The following is a 17,756-nucleotide window of genomic DNA, read 5'->3' as shown; positions in this document are numbered from 1 at the left end:
CTCAGTTGTGATCACTCTTTGAGACGCCATGGACTGTAGCCTGCCAGTCTCCTCTGTCCAGGGGATTTTCCAGGCAAGAACACTGGAGCGGGTTGCCATTTCCTCCTCCAGAGGATCTTCCTGACCCAGGGATCAAATCCACGTGTTCTATCTCCTGCATTGGCAAGCGGCTTCTTTACCATTGAGACACCAAAGAAGCCCTATCTCTTCCTAGCCAGATCTAAATCATCTGTATAGAGTGAATCAAACTCAGAACTGAGACCCTAAATTTCACTTTTATTAAAAACTAGGAAGTCAATAAAATTTAACCAAAAATAAAAGGAGGCAGAACCCACTTATAGCGTATACTCTGCTGTATTTGTATAAGGAAGCCTTGGGGAGAATCTTCGTTTTTGACAAATTTCAAAACACTTAAGAGCTCCTGTGGCTTCCAGGGCTTGGATATGACTCATAAGATATACATTTCCTTTTGTTCTGAATGGGCTCCGAGTCTTACTGAATTTAATTGCTCAACCAGGTGTTTGTCCAGCTCAGAAAAACAAGCAAGCAGGAGAGCTGATAACTGCAGCCTTCTCCTTGTCTCCGGGCCCCCTGTCTGCCCTCCAGTCGTGTGGGCGGCGACGACTCCTGACAGGGCAGCCCAGGGCTCCTCCCGCCTGAGCACCACAGGCAGGAGCATCTTACTTCTGGTATCTTTCCCTGGTTCTACAAGCCCCGCACCAAAGTGGCCCCGAGAACCGCGGCAGCATCTTTGCCTCCCCTCTCTGTGCGCCCACCTGCATGTGAGAGTCTTAGGGATCTTTAAGAAAGAGAACCGGAACCCTGGTTGTTTTCTGGTTGTACTGGTTAGAGGGTCGGAGGGGAGCTGAGAAAGGCTGTGGTCACCAGAAGCATTCTAACTGGTCCTTCAACCCAGGGGCCCTGTCTGTGGGTCTGAGACCCCCCAAGGCAGCCAGGCCCACAGGTCCCCGCTGACCTCCAGCTGCCTGGCCTGCCCTTGGCCCAGGGTCTGGCATCGAGGCGGGCTGGCACTCTGAGCTGTGTTGCACCACGTCTCCAACCTCCCCTTCCCCAGCCCATCCTACTCAGGCCCTGGGTCATGTCCGGGCCTCCTGCTTAGCACGACACTGATTCTGACCCTTTCAGCCCGAGATGCCATCTCCCTGTACCCTAGACTTGGGGTCATCAGCAAGCTCAGGCCAGCCTGTGCCCAGGCTCCCCCTCCCCATGAGGGAGCTCACCCAGGGCTCCAGCCAGAGCCTCTGAGGGTCCCACCCTGTGCCACTGAGACCCTTGGAGTGGCAGAGTCACAGAGGCTACAGGGTCCTCGGAGGCCAGGCAACCTCGACCTTGCCCTACCCCTTAAACCTTGGTGAGCTTCCAGGTCCCATTGATTACACATGGATAATAATACCCAGGGGCTTCCGGCTCAGAGGGTAAAGCGTCTGCAATGCAGGAGGCCTGGGTTCGATCCCTGGGTCAGAAAGATCCCCTGGAGAAGGAAATGGCAACCCACTCTAGTACTCTCGCCTGGAAAATTCCATGACGGAGGAGCCTATAGGCTACAGTCCATGGGGTCGCAAAGAGTCAGAAATGACTGAACGACTTCACTTTCTTTCTTTCTAATAATACCCAGCCTGGCGCTGATGAGGGAGCTAAATACCCAGCCAGCAGGTCCCAGCACCCTCCCTACCCCTGTTCTAGGAAATGAAGCCAAAGACCCTCAGGGCCCTCCCCACCCAGCAGCGCAGTTAACCCAGCAGTTTCCCTGATAAGGACTACCCTCCCCCAGGGCCATGGCCGACCCCCTGTGAGACCCTCCCCAGCCTACCTCCAAAAGGGGACCCTTCCCCTTGGTGCGGCGCTCCCGCCCAGAGCCCAGCCTTTCCCACTGGCCAGAGCCACTTAGATACCATCTATCATGTAAATTCCTGGCCTCCCTCATCGGCCACCAGCACTTGTCCTCGGCCACAGGCATGGTCCCCTCCATACATCCCTTGGGACCATTTCAGCCTCCTTGTACAGGCTCCCTGCAGAGGCCTCTCCCCACCCTGGGGCACAAGCCAGGTGCTGGGCTGAGTGCTGGGCTGGCCCCACCCAGCTTTACTGGGTGATGGCCCCCACTCCATGCCAGGACCAAACGTTTCTCCAAGGACAATCTGCTCGGGGCTGCTTCTTCTCCCCAAGTCCCGGCGCTGGCTGAACCCACAGAATGCATTGCTACTGCCTGGTGTGGCCCTGAAAGCAGAGCCCTCGTGCTCAGGGGCCAAATGCGGGGAGCGGGGATGGGGGGATGGGCGGAAGCAGGAGTGTGACCGTGGCTTAGAGACAGCCTTCAGAGACTCGGGACCTGGAGCCGTCAGCCCGCCATATGGGGATGCTGCAAACCAGAGATGCGGAGGGGGGCCTGGGAGCTGGCCCAGAGCCACCCCAGCAGTCGGTGGCTGGGGGAGGCCAAGAGTCCCTCTCTGCACGTGAGATGTAAATGCCTTCTGGCCAGGACAAGCCCACTCCCCACACTGCACCGCAGAGGAAAGACCCTCAAATATGATTTTGGATGGCCCTCCAGCCAGGTAACCCCCACCAATGCACGCACACACAATTATTCATACATTCTTCACAAACATCCCCCCCAACACACATGAACACTGACACACTGTCATACACACACACATGCACACGCAGGCTCCCAGCTTTCCTGCCACTTCACACACAACCGCTGACACACGTGCACACGGACACGTTCTCATACACAAACACACATGAACACAGACACCTCCTCATACACAAACACACGTGAACATACATGTACACACAGGCTCCCGGCTTTCCTGCCCCTTCTTCTCCTTCACTACCTATCCTTCTGGCCCGTGCATCCAAATCACCGGGAGGATTTTATAAACACTGACTTCACACCTGTTGCCCGATGAGAACTCCACCCTGTTCTGACCCCTGGCTCTGTTCTGCACTCAGAGTCAGAGACTCCGGAGTGCAGCGTCTTCCCAGTCCCCCAGGCCAGACGCTGACCCTCCCCACCCCGAGATCAGATGCCCGGAGCCTTCTCCCCAGCCTCACGCTCTGCAGGGCGGTCCCGCACTCGCTCCACGCGGCTGCCAGGGTCACGTGTGTGCTGTTTCGGTCGCTGATGTTGCAGGACGGCTGCCCCAGGTAGAGCGAGGACTCGGGGATGCCCTCCTGCTGCAGAAAGCGCCTCTGGATGACAATAGCCACCTTCTCGGTCTCACAGAGCACCCTGACTGCCCCAGTCAGGTTCAGCCGTGGGGAGAGGCCCTGAGCGGCAGGGCGGGCACCTTGCACAGAGGCAGCTTCAGCTCCCGTTGGGGTTGGGGGCTGTTCTGGGCCAGGGGCCTGGGTTGTGTTGCCAGGAGAGTCACCTGTAAGACAGGAGGAGACAGGAGCATAGAGTGGGTCTGTGTTTAGGGTCAGCCACGGGAGCCTGGCCAGACGGGTGGCACAGGGCGGGAGGGTGGACAGAAGCACAGAGTGGGTGGGTCTGTGTTTAGGGTCAGCCACGGGAGCCTGGCCAGCTGGGTGGCACAGGGCAGGAGGCTGTGGGCAGAAGGTGGACAGCAGATGGGAAGCACTCGCAGCCTGCAGCCACGCATGATGAGGCTACGCATGCCAGCACGGCTGCACACACACGCGTGTTGCATGTTCCCACCAGCCCACGCAGCTGGGCATGCCCTGGCTCACTTTTGCTGCCATGGCCGGGGAACTGTAGGGCCCTCTGCCCTCCCAGGCTGATGTTGGGCATGTGATGAGCCCATGGACTTGGGACCAGCCATCACCCCCGGGGGCCCCTGAGTCGTCTCTGTGAAATGGGTTATGGAAGACCTTTATGGTGGTCCAGTGGTTAAGAATCTGTCTGCCAATGCAGGGGACACAGGTTCAATCCCTGGTGCAGGGAAGATCCTGCATGCCACAGAGCAACTAAGACCTTGTGCCTCAACTAGAGAGTAGCCCCTGCTCGCTGTAACTATAGAAACCCACGCGCAGTACCAAAGACCCAGTGCAGCCAAAAATAAAGTAAATAAGTAAGTAAAACGGGTTAGTGAAGTTTACTCTGGATCCTCAGATTCCTCACTCCTGCTCGGCTTCCCGCTCCCCTCGAAGCATGCTCAGTTTCAACCTCTGGGAGAGCACGAGGCTCTGTAAGAACATCCCCCATCGTCTGAGGGCAGACCCAGGACACGCTCAGCCCTCCCGGGGCCTCTGCCACAGCCCAGCTTCACCACCTGCCCCTCAACCCCTGCCATCCCATCTCGAGGCGCTCACCAGCTGCCCGGCCGCAGGCGGCAGCCCAAATCCCTGTTCCCAGTGCTCACAGCCTTCTCAGCTGGCTGCATCTGGCCTCGCTGAGCAGCCTGCTCCGGCTCTCCCACACACCTCCTGCAGGCACTGGCTGCCGCCAGCCCAGGTGGTGTGCCTGGACCCTGCCCACCCTCAACAGCTCTGTTCTCACTGCTGCACCCACCACCACACCCCGCCCCGCAGCAGCCCCCTCTACCAGATGACGACTGCTGCTGCTGCTGCTAAGTCGGTTCAGTCGTGTCCGACTCTGTGCGACCCCATAGACAGCAGCCCACCAGGCTCCCCCGTCCCTGGGATTCTCCAGGCAAGAACACTGGAGTGGGTTGCTATTTCCTTCTCCAAAGCATGAAAGTGAAAAGTGAAAGTGAAGTCACTCAGTGGTTTCCGACTCTAAGCGACCCCATGAACTGCAGCCTACCAGGCTCCTCCGTCCATGGGATTTTCCAGGCAAGAGTACTGGAGTGGGGTGCCATTGCCTTCTCCCAGACAACTGAGCCACCCTTTAAGACTGGTGCTAAGACACCTCTTTCCTGACCACACCCTGACCACACCCATGGGACTGAAGCAACTTAGTGTCCTCTGGGCCTCCTGCTTCTACCTCAGGTAGCCCACATCTCGCATCCCCTGAGGCATCGCGTTCACTCCTATAAACGTCTGTCTCCTCCACTTGCCCACAGATCCCTAGAGGGCAGGGGTCATCTCAGGGTTAACAGTGAACCCACAAAGGTCCCATTTAGTGAAAGAAGTGCTACATGGACAGTGGGGCTGAGCGGAAAGATTTCCGTGCGTCATTTGTCACACAGACTTGGGTTTTGAAAGATCATCTTTTAGCATCTGAGAGGACACACCTGAGTGGTTGTGTGTGTTTTCTCATCACGGGCATCAGAAGAAGCACTTAGGAGATGAAGTGCCTCCAGAAGCCTGGAGGCATGTGGAAGGACGGGGAGGTACCAGAACATATACACGTGCACACACAGGCACACCCATGCACAAGTACACACATATGTATCTACACTTGCACATGTGTGGCACACACATGCACACGCACACTCCGGAAACTTGCCCAGGACTTACAAATATGTTGACCTTATTTAGAAAAGACGCACTTTGGGGATGAGTGTCCTTAAAAGAACAGACTATCTGATGGTATTCCAGACAAAGGATCCTGATAATATTACCTTCGCAGGGTCTTCCAGAAAATTCCACTAGGAGGTCAGGAGCGCCTCCCTCGCAGCTGCAGGTGAAGGAGCCCAGCGTGTTGCGGCAGGCAGAGCCCGGGGCACAGTCATCCTCCCGGCTTGCACACTCATCAAAATCTGCAGTATGCGGAAAGCAAGACGGGAAACTCTCGTGGGGACCTGAGAATCGCAGCTGTGCTGTGGTTCACAGCAGCTTGATGAGGAAGGTGCATCTTGGGGAGTAAAGTTAAAATTATCAAGTGACAGCAAAGATGACCAGTTCTGGAGGGCTCAAGAGCAGGGTGGCACCTTGAATTTCTACGGGGTTGGGGTGGGAGCAGGTGGCAGACAGTCTGCTAAGATTGTTCTGGAAGGAGGATTCCTGGACCCGGGGATGCTGGGGTGGGGAGGGGCACAGCAGCATCCCGTCAGCTCCCTAGAGACCAGGAGACAAGGAGGACCCCACCCCCACCCTGGTCTCAGGCAGAGGGACCCCGCCACCCACCTGCTCTCATCTCGACACTCAGTTACTCATCTTACTAGCAATAATGCAGCTTTACTAAAGAAAACGGATAAAAACTCAAAGGGCTTGGCAAAGCCTTCCATCTTGGTGTTTCATCTTTCACATACCATCTATTTGGGTCTTTTGTACCTGGGTCTACTGCGTTCTTAGTATTTTATTACCAATGCAAGTGATCACTCTGTATTTGGGATATAACTCTTCACCAGATTATTGAAACTACTTTTTGGTCTGTTGCTTGTTTTATAGTGGTGGTGACTATTTTGTTTGATATGAGAGCTTGAATTTTTTGTAGAGGTAGCTATTCCAGTCTTTTTCTGCATAGGCTTAACCCTTTTCTTTCCAAAAATCAGAAAAATGTTCATCTACATGGTCTTTGATTTTACCCATACATGTAACTCTAAGCCTTTTATCATGTATTCTTGGGCCTGATACGTGCTAAGGATGGAATTGTGTGCCCTCAAAATCTATATGTTGAAGCCTTGACACCCAGTAGGACTGCAATTCTAGATGGGCCCTTCAGAAGATAATTAAGGTTAGTTGAGATCATAAGAGAGGGGTGCTGATCTGATTAGGACTGATGGCCTTATATAAGAGACACCAGAGCCCTCTCTCTACACACAGAGAGGAAAGGCCCCTCAAGGACACAGCTGCAGGGTGGCCCCTACATGTCAGGAGAGGGCCCTCACCAAAATCAGCTGGCATCCAGTGTCTAGAATTGTGAGACAATAAATGTCGATTGTTTAAGTCACTCCATCCATGGTTTTTCTTTTTTTTTTTTTTTAATGACAGCTTGAGCTGACCAATATAATATGAAAAGAGACTCTAAACGGCCTCTACTCCCTGCTTTTGTCTTCAATTATTCTTCCTAGGATCTCTTGGCAACTGTGCTGGGGAGGAAGTCTGGATGCAGAGAGGGGCCTGTCTGCCCTCTGTCCAGCCCGCTGAAGAGCAGCAGAGGAGGAAGGAGCGGGGCGCAGAAGGGAGGCAGTGTCCCCGGGCGACCTGGCAGGTTCACCAGAAGATGTCTTCAGCCGTTACACCTTCTCAAAAACACCATAGTACCAATTAGAGAGACAAGGGTCCTATAGGTTTCCATTTTCATCCCATGCAGGGAAGCCCTTACAAGGAGGCCCATCTTTCAGAAATGAAGCCAGTGGGGGGATTTCACTGCCTCCTTTGGAGAGTGAGTCTCCGTCGGGGCCTGGCCTTCACTTACCTCCTATGAAGGTGTCGCCCCTGACCACCTCCAGCAGAGAGGTGTTCTGAAAGGCGGTCAGGAATGCAGCAGACACCTCCCAGACATCCATGTCTGTGATGACCAGCAAGGTGAACTCCACCACGACGCTGCCGTTGGAGATGCGGGTCACTTCTATGCGCACCCCACCTGTGTCCAGGTGCTGAAGCATGAAGGCTGGCAAGGAATTCCGCACCTTTAGAGAAACAGGGCCGGTGAGAAGAGCTGCCCGCTGTGAGGAGACAGGGTACTTGTTCTAAAGTGGTTCCTCTGGGGACTGTGGCCAGCAGCAGGGCTGGCCTTGGGAAAGGCGTCAAAGCCACGGGTCAGCTCTGGCCTGGTCCCCAGGCCCAGCACAAATACCAGTGGAGTCTGAGACGATGAGCCCTGTCCTCCCCACCGACCAGCTGGTCAACACGGGGCTGAGTGCCAAAGCCCCACCCTATGGGGCTTGTAACCTGGTAGGGGGCTCACGAGGGCAGTTAGGATCTGCTGATCACTCTTGGCTCAGAGCCGTGGGGGTGGGGGATGGCTGAATGAGTGGTCAAAGGGAGGGACCCCATGTCCCCTGCTTGGTTTGCTCCAGAACAGTCCTTGTGATTCTCACGCTGCAGGACATTCCCCTTTCTTTTTCGCTGCCTGCCTTTCCGAAGTCCGCTTCCCTTGAGCATCCCAGCTATTGTTGCTGTTCAGTTGCTCAGTCGTGTCCGACTGTTCATGACCCCATGGACTGCAGCACACCAGGCTTCCCTGTCCTTCACTATCTTCTGGAGCTTACTCAAACTCATGTCCATTGAGTTCGTGGGACCATCCAACCATCTCATCCTCTGTCATCCCCTTCTTCTCCTGCTTCCAATCTTTCCCAGCATCAGGTTCTTTTCCAGTGAGGCAGCTCTTAGCATCAGGTGACCTAAGTATTGGAGCTTCATCATCAGTCCTTCCAATGAAGATTCAGGACTGATTTCCTTTAGGATTGACTAATTGGATCTCCTTATTGTCCAAGGGACTCTCAAGAGCCCTGCCCTTATAAGCTTTGCTTATTATTCTATCAGTTTGGACAGAACTCTATGTAATAATAACTATATTATTCCATTCTAACCTATCATGGCCTAAATGCCTAGAAAACTAACCTCATCATATGATGAGCTTTGAGTGGTCCATATAGTGCAAATCTGCCATGGAAAAGCCCACCACCATGGTTTGCCCTCATAAGAATACCTCATCTGCGTCTAAACTGCATGAGGTTCAGGCACAGGCTTGTGGATTCCCAGCCTTGGGACAGCCAGTGTGAGCATATCACCCACAAGAGACTGTGGATGCTCAGGAGACCCCAAAGCCGCCTGCAGTCACGTGGCTGCCCCCATTGTCGCTGGAAGAGCTGGTCTTCTCTCTGTCTCTCTTTCTTTCTCTCTGGGATTTCCAAAGACGGCTCTGTCAGAGCCTTGGGTTAAAGTTACTCTTGTCTGCATTACAAGCCAGTCTCAAAGCAAAGCTCCAAGCCCTTTGCTAGGAAATGACAAAGGAGAAAGCAACACATTATCCCATGACATCCCAAAATGGGTCCTAATGTCCTATGCAGGTGTTAAGTTGCAGTTATTTGCTATCCAGAAATTCCAGATAGCAAACTGTCCCCCAAAATAGGCAAAAATATGAAATGCTTTTAAAAAGAAACGTTAATCAAGGAACTTGAGTGGTAATGAAGCTGTCTCATGAGGCCACTAGAGCCGTGTGATCTGATCTCAGTGACTGTTGCTTAATGTGATATGTGTTGTCGTTAGTGGCCTCCCACGTGGCTCAGTGGTAAGGAATCCGCCTGTCAATGCAGGAGACATAGGCTCAGTTCCTGGTTCAGCAAGATCCCCTGCAGGAGGGCATGCCAACCCACGCCAGTATGCTTGCCAAGAGAATCCTATGGGCGGAGGAGCCTGGTGGCCGGGCTATAGTCCGTTTTCAGTCACTAAGTTGTCTCTGACTCTGCAACCCCATGGACTAGGGCACACCAGGCTCCCCCGTCCTTCACTATCTCCTGAAGTTTGTTCAAATTCGTGTCTGTCGAGTCAGTGATGCTATCTCAACATCCTCTGCCGTTTTCTTCTCCTTTTGCCTTCAATCTTTCCCAGCATCAGGGTCTTTTCCAATGAGTTGACTCTTTGCATCAGGTGGCTAAAGTAGTAGAGCTTCAACTTCAGCATCAGTCCTCCAAGGAATATTCAGGGTTGATATTGTTTAAGATTGACTGGTTTGATCTCCTTGCAGTCCAAGGGACCCTCAAGAGTCTTCTCCAGCACCACAGTTTGAAAGCATCAATTCTTTGGCTCTCAGCCTTCTATATGGTCCAACTCATGATGTGCAACTATCGTTTAACCCAAGGAAGCTGGTGATACACACGTGAATCAGACCATCAACAGCTCTTGAATCCATCCACACACTGGGCCAGGAGCTGGGGACCTCAAGATAAATAAAGCAGGATCCCAGACCCCAAAGATCACCAATGGGACGGTTCCTGGAGGCAGTATGCCTGTTTTATCAGTAACGCTGATGGGGTTGGAAAGAATCACCAACCATTGCAGAGCCACCAGCATTGCAGCCACCAGCATTGCTGAGGCTTCGTCCTGCTACGACTCCACCAATAGGTGGCGCTGCCGAGCTCTTTCAGCTCTGCATCTTAAACTCCCAGAGCAAGGAAAAGCTAAAATATCTCAGATGTCCTCTATGCCAGCGGTCTCCAACCTTTTTGGCACCAGGGACCGGTTTTGTGGGAGACAAATGTTCCACAGACCCAGGGGAGACGGTTTGGGATGATTCAAGCACATTACATTTATCGTGCTCGCTATCTATTTATTACTACTCCAGCTCCATCTCAGATCTCCAGGCATTAGATCCTGGTGGGTGGGGACTCCTGCTCTATGCAAACAAGATCTCAACTAGTGCATTCTCTATTCAAAGGGTAACCTAACCACCAGCAAAAAGAACATATTGCTACTCTAAATAAATTCTAACAATATACATTCTTTGGGATGAAAAAATGCCAAAGGGGTTGCAGAGTGTACTGCAACAAAGAGAAAGGAAAAGAATTTTTTAAGGCTGGAATTACAGCAGCATTATTCCTAAAAGCCAAAAAGCGGAAGCAACCCAAATGTTCATCAGTGGATGATGGATAAACAGAATGTAGTCTGTCTTTACAGAGGACTATTACCCGGCCATAAAAAGGAATGAAGCTCTGATATTGGTACAACAGGGATGAACCTTGAAGATATTATACCCAGTAAAATAAGCCAGACACAAAAGTCATGTATTGTATGATTCCGTTTCTGTGAAATATCCAGAACAGGCAAATCCATAGAGACGGAAAGCACACATCTGGTCCCAGGGGCAGAGAGAAGGGGAGATGAAGAGCTAAACTGGTTTCTTTCTCAGAGGATGAAAACGTTCTGGAATTAGATGGTGGTGATGGCTGTTCAATTTTGCAAACTGTCTAAATCGCTGGATCCCGCACTTTAAAAGAGTGAGTTTTATGGTGCGTGAAATAGATCTCAATTTGTAAATGCTTTTCCTTTTTAAGGCACAGGGGAGGCTTTCTTCTCCACAGGGTCCCACATCAATAGAGACTGAACTGAAAACAACGTGAAGCAGAGGAAAAGATGTGTCCCTCACCAGCTGGTGTGTCTATTTAATGACGTATCGGAACACGCAGGCCCTTCAGCAGAGCTGGATGCCCCAGCTTCCTCCGAAACTGAGGAGTCTGTGGCCCTCCTCAGTCAAGCCTGAATCCCCATTGGCTGTTCAGGATGCTACCACCTCCCTCCTTCACATCCCGGGAGAAAATAAGGACCAATTCCACCAACTTACCGTCCTCAAGAAGAGCTCTAGGAAGGCCTGGGACTGCTCACTGCTGGTGTTGCTGAAGGATTCTAAGTACCTGACGTTCACTATTCTGACTTTCCCACTGAGCTTCTGAGCCGCTGCAGGGTGGAGAATAAACATGTTTACCATGGTAAGTGTCAGATAACAGGTTATCATCTCTGTCTTAATAGTAGTATTTTCCCATCAGTCAGGAAGAACATCAAAGGGAGGCTGGTTTGCACTCTGTAAAGAAGGAACAGCACCCGGTATGTATAGATACAGCCCCTTGGGTCCAGAGGACAGTGGGACAAAGCCTGGAAACAGACAGAGGCCTTTCTGGAGCCACAAAACCAGATCAGCCCTTGCACCTTGGACTCGTCCCACCAGCAGTGACCTCCCCTCCTCCAGCTCACCGAGAATTTGCACTTAGCACCCTCACCCACCGCCTCCTCTCTAAATCCCAGTCCACAGTGAAGTCCTGCTTTAAAGCATGTAAGCAAAATTCTAGACATTTCTGACTGCACCCTAATGGGACGTCTTAGGTATCACCCAAGATGTCCCACCTTGGAGATGACTGTTACCGATTCTTGGATGGCTGCCCAAGATTTGATAACTAATCTGCAACACCAGGGCTGCCCTTGGCTGCTCAGGCAAGTTAGATATTCAAGAAAATATGTGGATGACAAATGCTAATGAGGAGAAAGGAGGAATATTTTCAGAATATATACCTATCGATAAGAATCACCTTCACCTTGGGACTGCCCTGGTGGCCCAGTGGTTAAGAATCCTCCCTCTTACACAAGGAACTAACACAGGTTAGTGTTAGTGGTTAAGAATCCTCCTTCTAACACAGGGGACTCAGGTTTGATCCCTGGTTGGGGAACTAAGATTTCACATGCCTTGGGGCAACTAACCAGCGTGCTGTACCTACTGAGCCCACACTCTGCAACTTGAGACACCCTCGTGAGCCACAAGCTCCCACAAACTTGTACAGAACATGAGCACCACAAAGAAGACCCAGCCCCCGCCCCCACCGAAAAAAAAAAATCAGCTCCACCTTATCAGAGTCTATTAATACATTTGACTTGCTTAATTCTACTCCGCTCTCTTTTACTCTGCAGCCCGAGGCTCAGGGTGGGGCACACTCACAGATCTATCCATCATCATCTTTCCTGAAGGCCACGTCCACTGGGAATGAGAGAGGTCAGGGAAATCGCATAACGAGCACTGCACTAGTGCCGCAGTAGCTCTAGTGGGTGAAGAACCTGTCTGCTGATGCAGGAAATGAAAGAGACCCTGGGCCAGGAAGGTCCCCTGGAGAAGGGCATGACTACCCACTCCAGTGTTCTTGCCGGGAAAATCCCATAGACAGAAGAGCCTGGTGGGCTACAGTCCACGGAGTCGCAGAGTCGGACACGACTGAGCACCCAGCACAGCACGGTATCCATTTCCCTGCCACGTACCCGTGAGGACACAGGTGATCGAGGGCCTGCAGCCTCTGCAGAGTCTGGACATCGTGCAAAGCAGCCTCTTTGCCCACCACCTGTCCCTGAAACGGGGCTTCCTTGGTGGCTCAGATGGTACACAGTCTGCCTGCAGTGCATGAAACCTGGGTTTGATTCCTGGGTCGGGAAGATCCCCTGGAGAAGGAAATGGCAACCCATTCCAGTATCCTTGCCAGGAAAATTCCATGGACAGAGGAGCCACAGTCCATGGAGTCCCAAAGAGTCGGACGTGACTGAGCGACTTCACTCATTCATTCCTTTGTCCCTGAAATAAGCCCCCTCACATATGGCCTTTGAACCCCAGCTGAGGAAGAAGCGAGCCAGGTGTTCCTACACTGAGAAGAACGGAAAGCCAACATCCATACACAAATGCAGCTGTTTTAAGCCTTCACCCATTGAAAACTTCTTTCCTACTTTTTCTCCTCCCTTTAAGAACCCATGGTGACATTGTTTCTAGAGCCTCTTACCTGTCTTCACTTTCAGCTGGGCTTTGGCACTGTCTTGCCCACATGCTCTGGCCACGATCTCCACCAGGTACAGGACGCCGGGCTCCAGGCCTGACACCATCAGGCTTGCTTTCTGGGTCTGCAGGTGCACGGTGGAGCTCCGAGCAGAAACCAGGCTGAGCTGGAAAGTGGGGTGCAGGGTGGGATCTGCCACCCAGGCCACATGAAAGCCTGTGCTGGTCACATTGGAGACAGTGACCCTTCCGATAGGGACGGGAGCTGAGAAGTGGAAAATAAATGCCCCTGATTAAAACCAATCCAGTGTTCCCAGTAACAGGAAGGATAAGCTTCACCCCACCATGCGGGGACACGAGCATCCTCAGGGGACATCAAGTCCACTTGCCTCCAGCTGCACGCTCGGGTACAGGGTCGCTGGGTTGTCCCCCGAGCCCTGGGCTCCCGGGCATGGCTTCCCTGCCCTCAGGTTGGCTCTGTGTTCACCCTGAGGTCCCAGGACCTCCAGAAACAAAGTTTTCTTGAGGAGGTTCTGGGCGGCTCCTCCAGGGGTCCCCCTCCTCAACCCCCAGGCAGACTTCCCAAGGAATCAGCCAGGTGGCCATTGCTAGTCACAGACCATTCCTGCAGGTGGCTTGGGGCTGTTTATGCAGGCTTAAGAGTTTAGTCTGGAATCCAGCCTTGGGCAGCAGACATGCATCAATGGAGCCACAGCTGACAGTGGGTTCCACGTGGACGCAGTCCAGGGTCGGACTGGCTTGGGGAACTCACACAAGGGTGCCAGGGCTATCTCCTTCCATGGGAGCCGCATCGCCAGGCCTGTTTCCTTCTCAGAGTGGCCACCTGGCTCCTGGGGTATCACCCTGGACTATAGATGATGGCCAAACCTCCGCAGGTAGTGGGTGATATGGAGCTGCTGGGGGCGGTGTGGCTGCGGGTTGCGGGAATACAGAACTGCTGGGGACTGCAACGGGCTTGCGGGTGCAGCACTGCTCGGGGCTGTACCTGGATGAGGGGTGCAGTACTGTTGGAGAGGTGCAGAAAGGTTGGGGCCCAACACTACAGGGGGGAAGCGCCCCCGTGCTCAGGGCCCTTAATGCGACACCTGCTCAATTTCCTGCTCCTGCTGTTGGCCAACAGGGAAGCAGGAAGGGGAGGACAGGGCTGGAGAGAAAGAGGGGACACCGAGTTCTCACCCTTACTAGACTGGGGGCTGGCCTCTCGGGGACTGGGTGTACTGCAGTGGGTCTACACAGCATAAAATGAGGGCCCCGCCCGGTGCTGCTGATGGCCCTGGACTGTGTGAGCCTTTGCTTACGGGAGCTCACACACCACATGGCTCCACACAGCCCCAGGACGCACTCTCCCTGCCACTCACCGCAGGCCGGGGTCTTCAGAGATGCAGGCGTGGGGGCCAAGGGCTGGTCTGGGGAGCTGAAGGGCCCGGGGTCCAAGTTCTGCGCCCACGTGGGATCCAGAGGTGCTGGGGGTGTGTCCCTCACAGGGAGGCTGGAGTGCCACTCGATGTGGCCTGTGGGATCCGGGGCAGGAGTGGGCCAGAAGGGCAGCTCCACAGTAGAGTTAGGGGGTGACTGTCCAGGGGCGTCTGGCAGGCTGTCCGTGGCCCCAAGAGAGGAGCTGTGGGTTGGCCCAGGAACCCTGGGGGAGAAGGCCACCCTGCTGGCCGTCCACTGGCTGGTCCCCAGGCCTGGGGCCATGCTGGCCTTCTCCATGCCATGCCCAGTGCTGTTACCACTGTGGCTGCCCAAGCTGCTGACTCCTCTTCTGGGTGGGAGCCCTAGGGTCCAGGCCTGGCCTGCTGCAGGGGTGCTCCATAGGTGTCCAGGGCCAGTAGACAAGGCAGGGGTCTCCAGACTGAAGGATGTTGTTTCTGTGCTGGGAGCTGAGGCTGTGACCTCTGACACTGGAGACGGCACATCCGTGGGACTCTCCATGTCACCTGCCAAGACACAGCCAGGCTCAGACAGGGCGTCTGGTCTACCCTGACCAAGCGCGCCCCGCCACCCCCCCCCCGCCACCCCCCGGGGAACTCAAGGGGGACACAGGCTGTCCCAGTGGGTGATTCAGAGTGTTTAACAGGACCCATGGTTTTGGTTTCCCAGGAGCTCTCTTCAAAGGCCAGGGGGCTTCTTCATTTGACCAGTAACGATGCCCCTACCATGAGTAAGTGGTCCACCCAGTGACTGCAGAACCAAAACATAAATGCAGGGCTTGGTTCCTACAGGCCTCAGATGGGTGCATCTGGCCCTTGAGAAACTGGGACAATTTCCCCCAAATGTGTGCTCAGTGTGGGGGTTGGTGCTGGTCCCTCTTACCAGCCTGCTGGGCATTACACGTGTAAGAAAAAGGATGGGAGGGGAGTGACTGTGTGGTTCTCAAGAAGCAGGACAGTACACATAGTATGTAAGGACTAGAGGCTTGTTCCCTAGGGAAAAATTCTCTGCTGCTGCTTCCAGCCAGAAGGCTTTAGCAGGGATGGCAGAGCAGACAGGTGGCTGAGCATCTCCATTGCCCACCTGCCCCGAAAACAGACATTGCTAGTCAATCACAGCACTGCAAATCTGTACATGACCTCCTCCTGCGGCTTAGCTCAGCACTCCAGGTATCCCCAACCAGCTGGTCAGAACTGCACCCTATCCCCAGAATCTTGGGGCCAAGATGTGCCTAGAATGGGGCTCAGAGCCCTCACCTCAAGGCCTTCTCCATGCTTACCTGGGCTCCTACCCCTCTCAAGATCTGGGCCACCCAGGAAAGGGTCATCCTCTCCCTCCAGGGGTTTCATCAGGACCTTCTCAGGCCTTTTCATTCAAATAAATAATTTAAAATCATACTTCAAAACTGTATTGGTCCAGGGGCTTCCCTGGTGGCTCAGTGGAAAAGAATCCGCCTGCCAATGCAGGAGATACAAGTTCGATCCCTGATCCGGGAAGTTCCCACGTGCCACAGAGCAGCTGAGCCCGTGCACCGAAACTGCTGAGCCAGTGCTCTAGAGCCCAGACGGCTGCAACGACTGAGCCCGAGCGCCCCAGAGCCCATGCTCTGAAACAAGAGAAGCCACCACAGTGAGAAGCTGGTGCATTGCAAACCGTGTGCACGGCCCAGAGAGCCAGCACAGCCAAGAGCAAGTGAGCGAGCAGACAGTCTGAAAACCGCCTTGGTGTGAAGGCTAGGTTCATAGTTGATGTCTAAGCTGTGGGAAATCCTGAAAGAGATGGGGATACCAGACCACCTGACCTGCCTCTTGAGAAACCTGTCTGCAGGTCAGGAAGCAGCAGTTAGAACCGGACGTGGAACAACAGACTGGTTCCAAACAGGAAAAGGAGGACGTCAAGGCTGTATATTGTCACCCTGCTTATTTAACTTCTATGCAGAGGACATCCTGAGAAATGCTGGACTGGAAGAAACACAAGCTGGAATCAAGATTGCCGGGAGAAATATCAATCACCTCAGATATGCAGATGACACCACCCGTAGGGCAGAAAGTGAAGAGGAGCTAAAAAGCCTCTTGATGAAAGTGAAAGAGGAGAGTGAAAAAGTTGGCTTAAAGCTCAACATTCAGAAAACGAAGATCATGGCATCCGGTCCCATCACTTCATGGGAAATAGATGGGGAAAAAGTGGAAACAGTGTCAGACTTTATTTTTTTGGGGCTCCAAACTCACTGCAGATGGTGACTGCAGCCATGAAATTAAAAGACGCTTACTCCTTGGAAGAAAAGTTATGACCAACCTAGATAGTATATTCAAAAGCAGAGACATTGCTTTGGCGACTAAGGTCCATCTAGTCAAGGCTGTGGTTTTTCCTGTGGTCATGTATGGATGTGAGAGTTGGACTCTAAAGAAAGCTGAGCAGTGAAGAATTGATGCTTTTGAACTGTGGTGTTGGAGAAGACTCTTGAGAGTCCCTTGGACTGCAAGGAGATCCAACCAGTCCATTCTGAAGGAGGTCAACCCTGGGATTTCTTTGGAAGGAATGATGCTAAAGCTGAAACTTTGGCCACCTCATGTGAAGAGATGACTCATTGGAAAAGACTCTGATGCTGGGAGGGATTGGGGGCAGGAGGAGAAGGGGACGACCGAGGATGAGATGGCTGGATGGCATCACGGACTCGATGCACGTGAGTCTGAGTGAACTCCGGGAGATGGTGATGAACAGGGAGGCCTGGCGTGCTGCGATTCATGGGGTCGCAAAGAGTTGGACACGACTGAGTGACTGAACTGAACTGAACTGATTACTATATTAATTTTTTCTTTTGGTTTTAAAAGGAATTGAATCATTCTTATGGGTCCCTAACAGTATGGTGGGCCCCAGGCACTGTTCCCACCCTGCTGGATGGAGGTCGGCCCTGCTCCAGCCCAGGCCCTCAGGGCGGGGGCTCAGCCCAGAGCTGGGGGTGGGGAAGGTGCGCACCGCGGCAGACCCGGCCCGGTCTGGAGGGGTAGGCGTCCCTGGCTGTCCGGCAGCGGCAGGTGTAGGAGCCCTCGAGGTTGATGCACTGGGCCGCGGGCGAGCAGTCATGCTCCAGGCTGTCTGCACACTCGTCCCAGTCTGCGGGCGGGAGGGAGCAAGGACGTGAGTGAACATGGCCATGTGGTAAGAACACAGCAGAGGCTGCTCAGAGAACAGGATAGTCGTGGCATCGAGTTCTCTGTGACCGTCT

At 53.5% G+C, this 17,756-nt stretch overlaps 1 protein-coding gene across 2 annotated transcripts in view; it reads right to left on the bottom strand.

The window, feature by feature from the left end:
- UMODL1 (uromodulin like 1) overlaps nt 1-17,756 on the bottom strand; it is an 81,787-nt gene that overhangs the window by 18,299 nt on the left and 45,732 nt on the right. For both annotated transcript variants that reach the window (XM_069581803.1, XM_069581794.1), the window contains exons 11-18: nt 17,507-17,644; nt 14,800-15,036; nt 14,455-14,670; nt 13,083-13,340; nt 11,117-11,229; nt 7,250-7,463; nt 5,511-5,648; nt 3,076-3,395 (exon numbers count right to left, since the gene is read on the bottom strand). In XM_069581803.1, the coding sequence (XP_069437904.1) occupies nt 3,076-3,395; nt 5,511-5,648; nt 7,250-7,463; nt 11,117-11,229; nt 13,083-13,340; nt 14,455-14,670; nt 14,800-15,036; nt 17,507-17,644 (1,634 nt within the window). The remainder of the gene's footprint in view (nt 1-3,075; nt 3,396-5,510; nt 5,649-7,249; nt 7,464-11,116; nt 11,230-13,082; nt 13,341-14,454; nt 14,671-14,799; nt 15,037-17,506; nt 17,645-17,756) is intronic.

Source organism: Ovis canadensis, chromosome 1, assembly GCF_042477335.2.
Source record: "Ovis canadensis isolate MfBH-ARS-UI-01 breed Bighorn chromosome 1, ARS-UI_OviCan_v2, whole genome shotgun sequence".
Taxonomy (NCBI): Eukaryota; Metazoa; Chordata; class Mammalia; order Artiodactyla; family Bovidae; genus Ovis; species Ovis canadensis.
The sequence above is the reverse complement of the archived record's forward strand: the minus strand, read 5'-3'. Positions and strand labels throughout refer to the sequence as shown.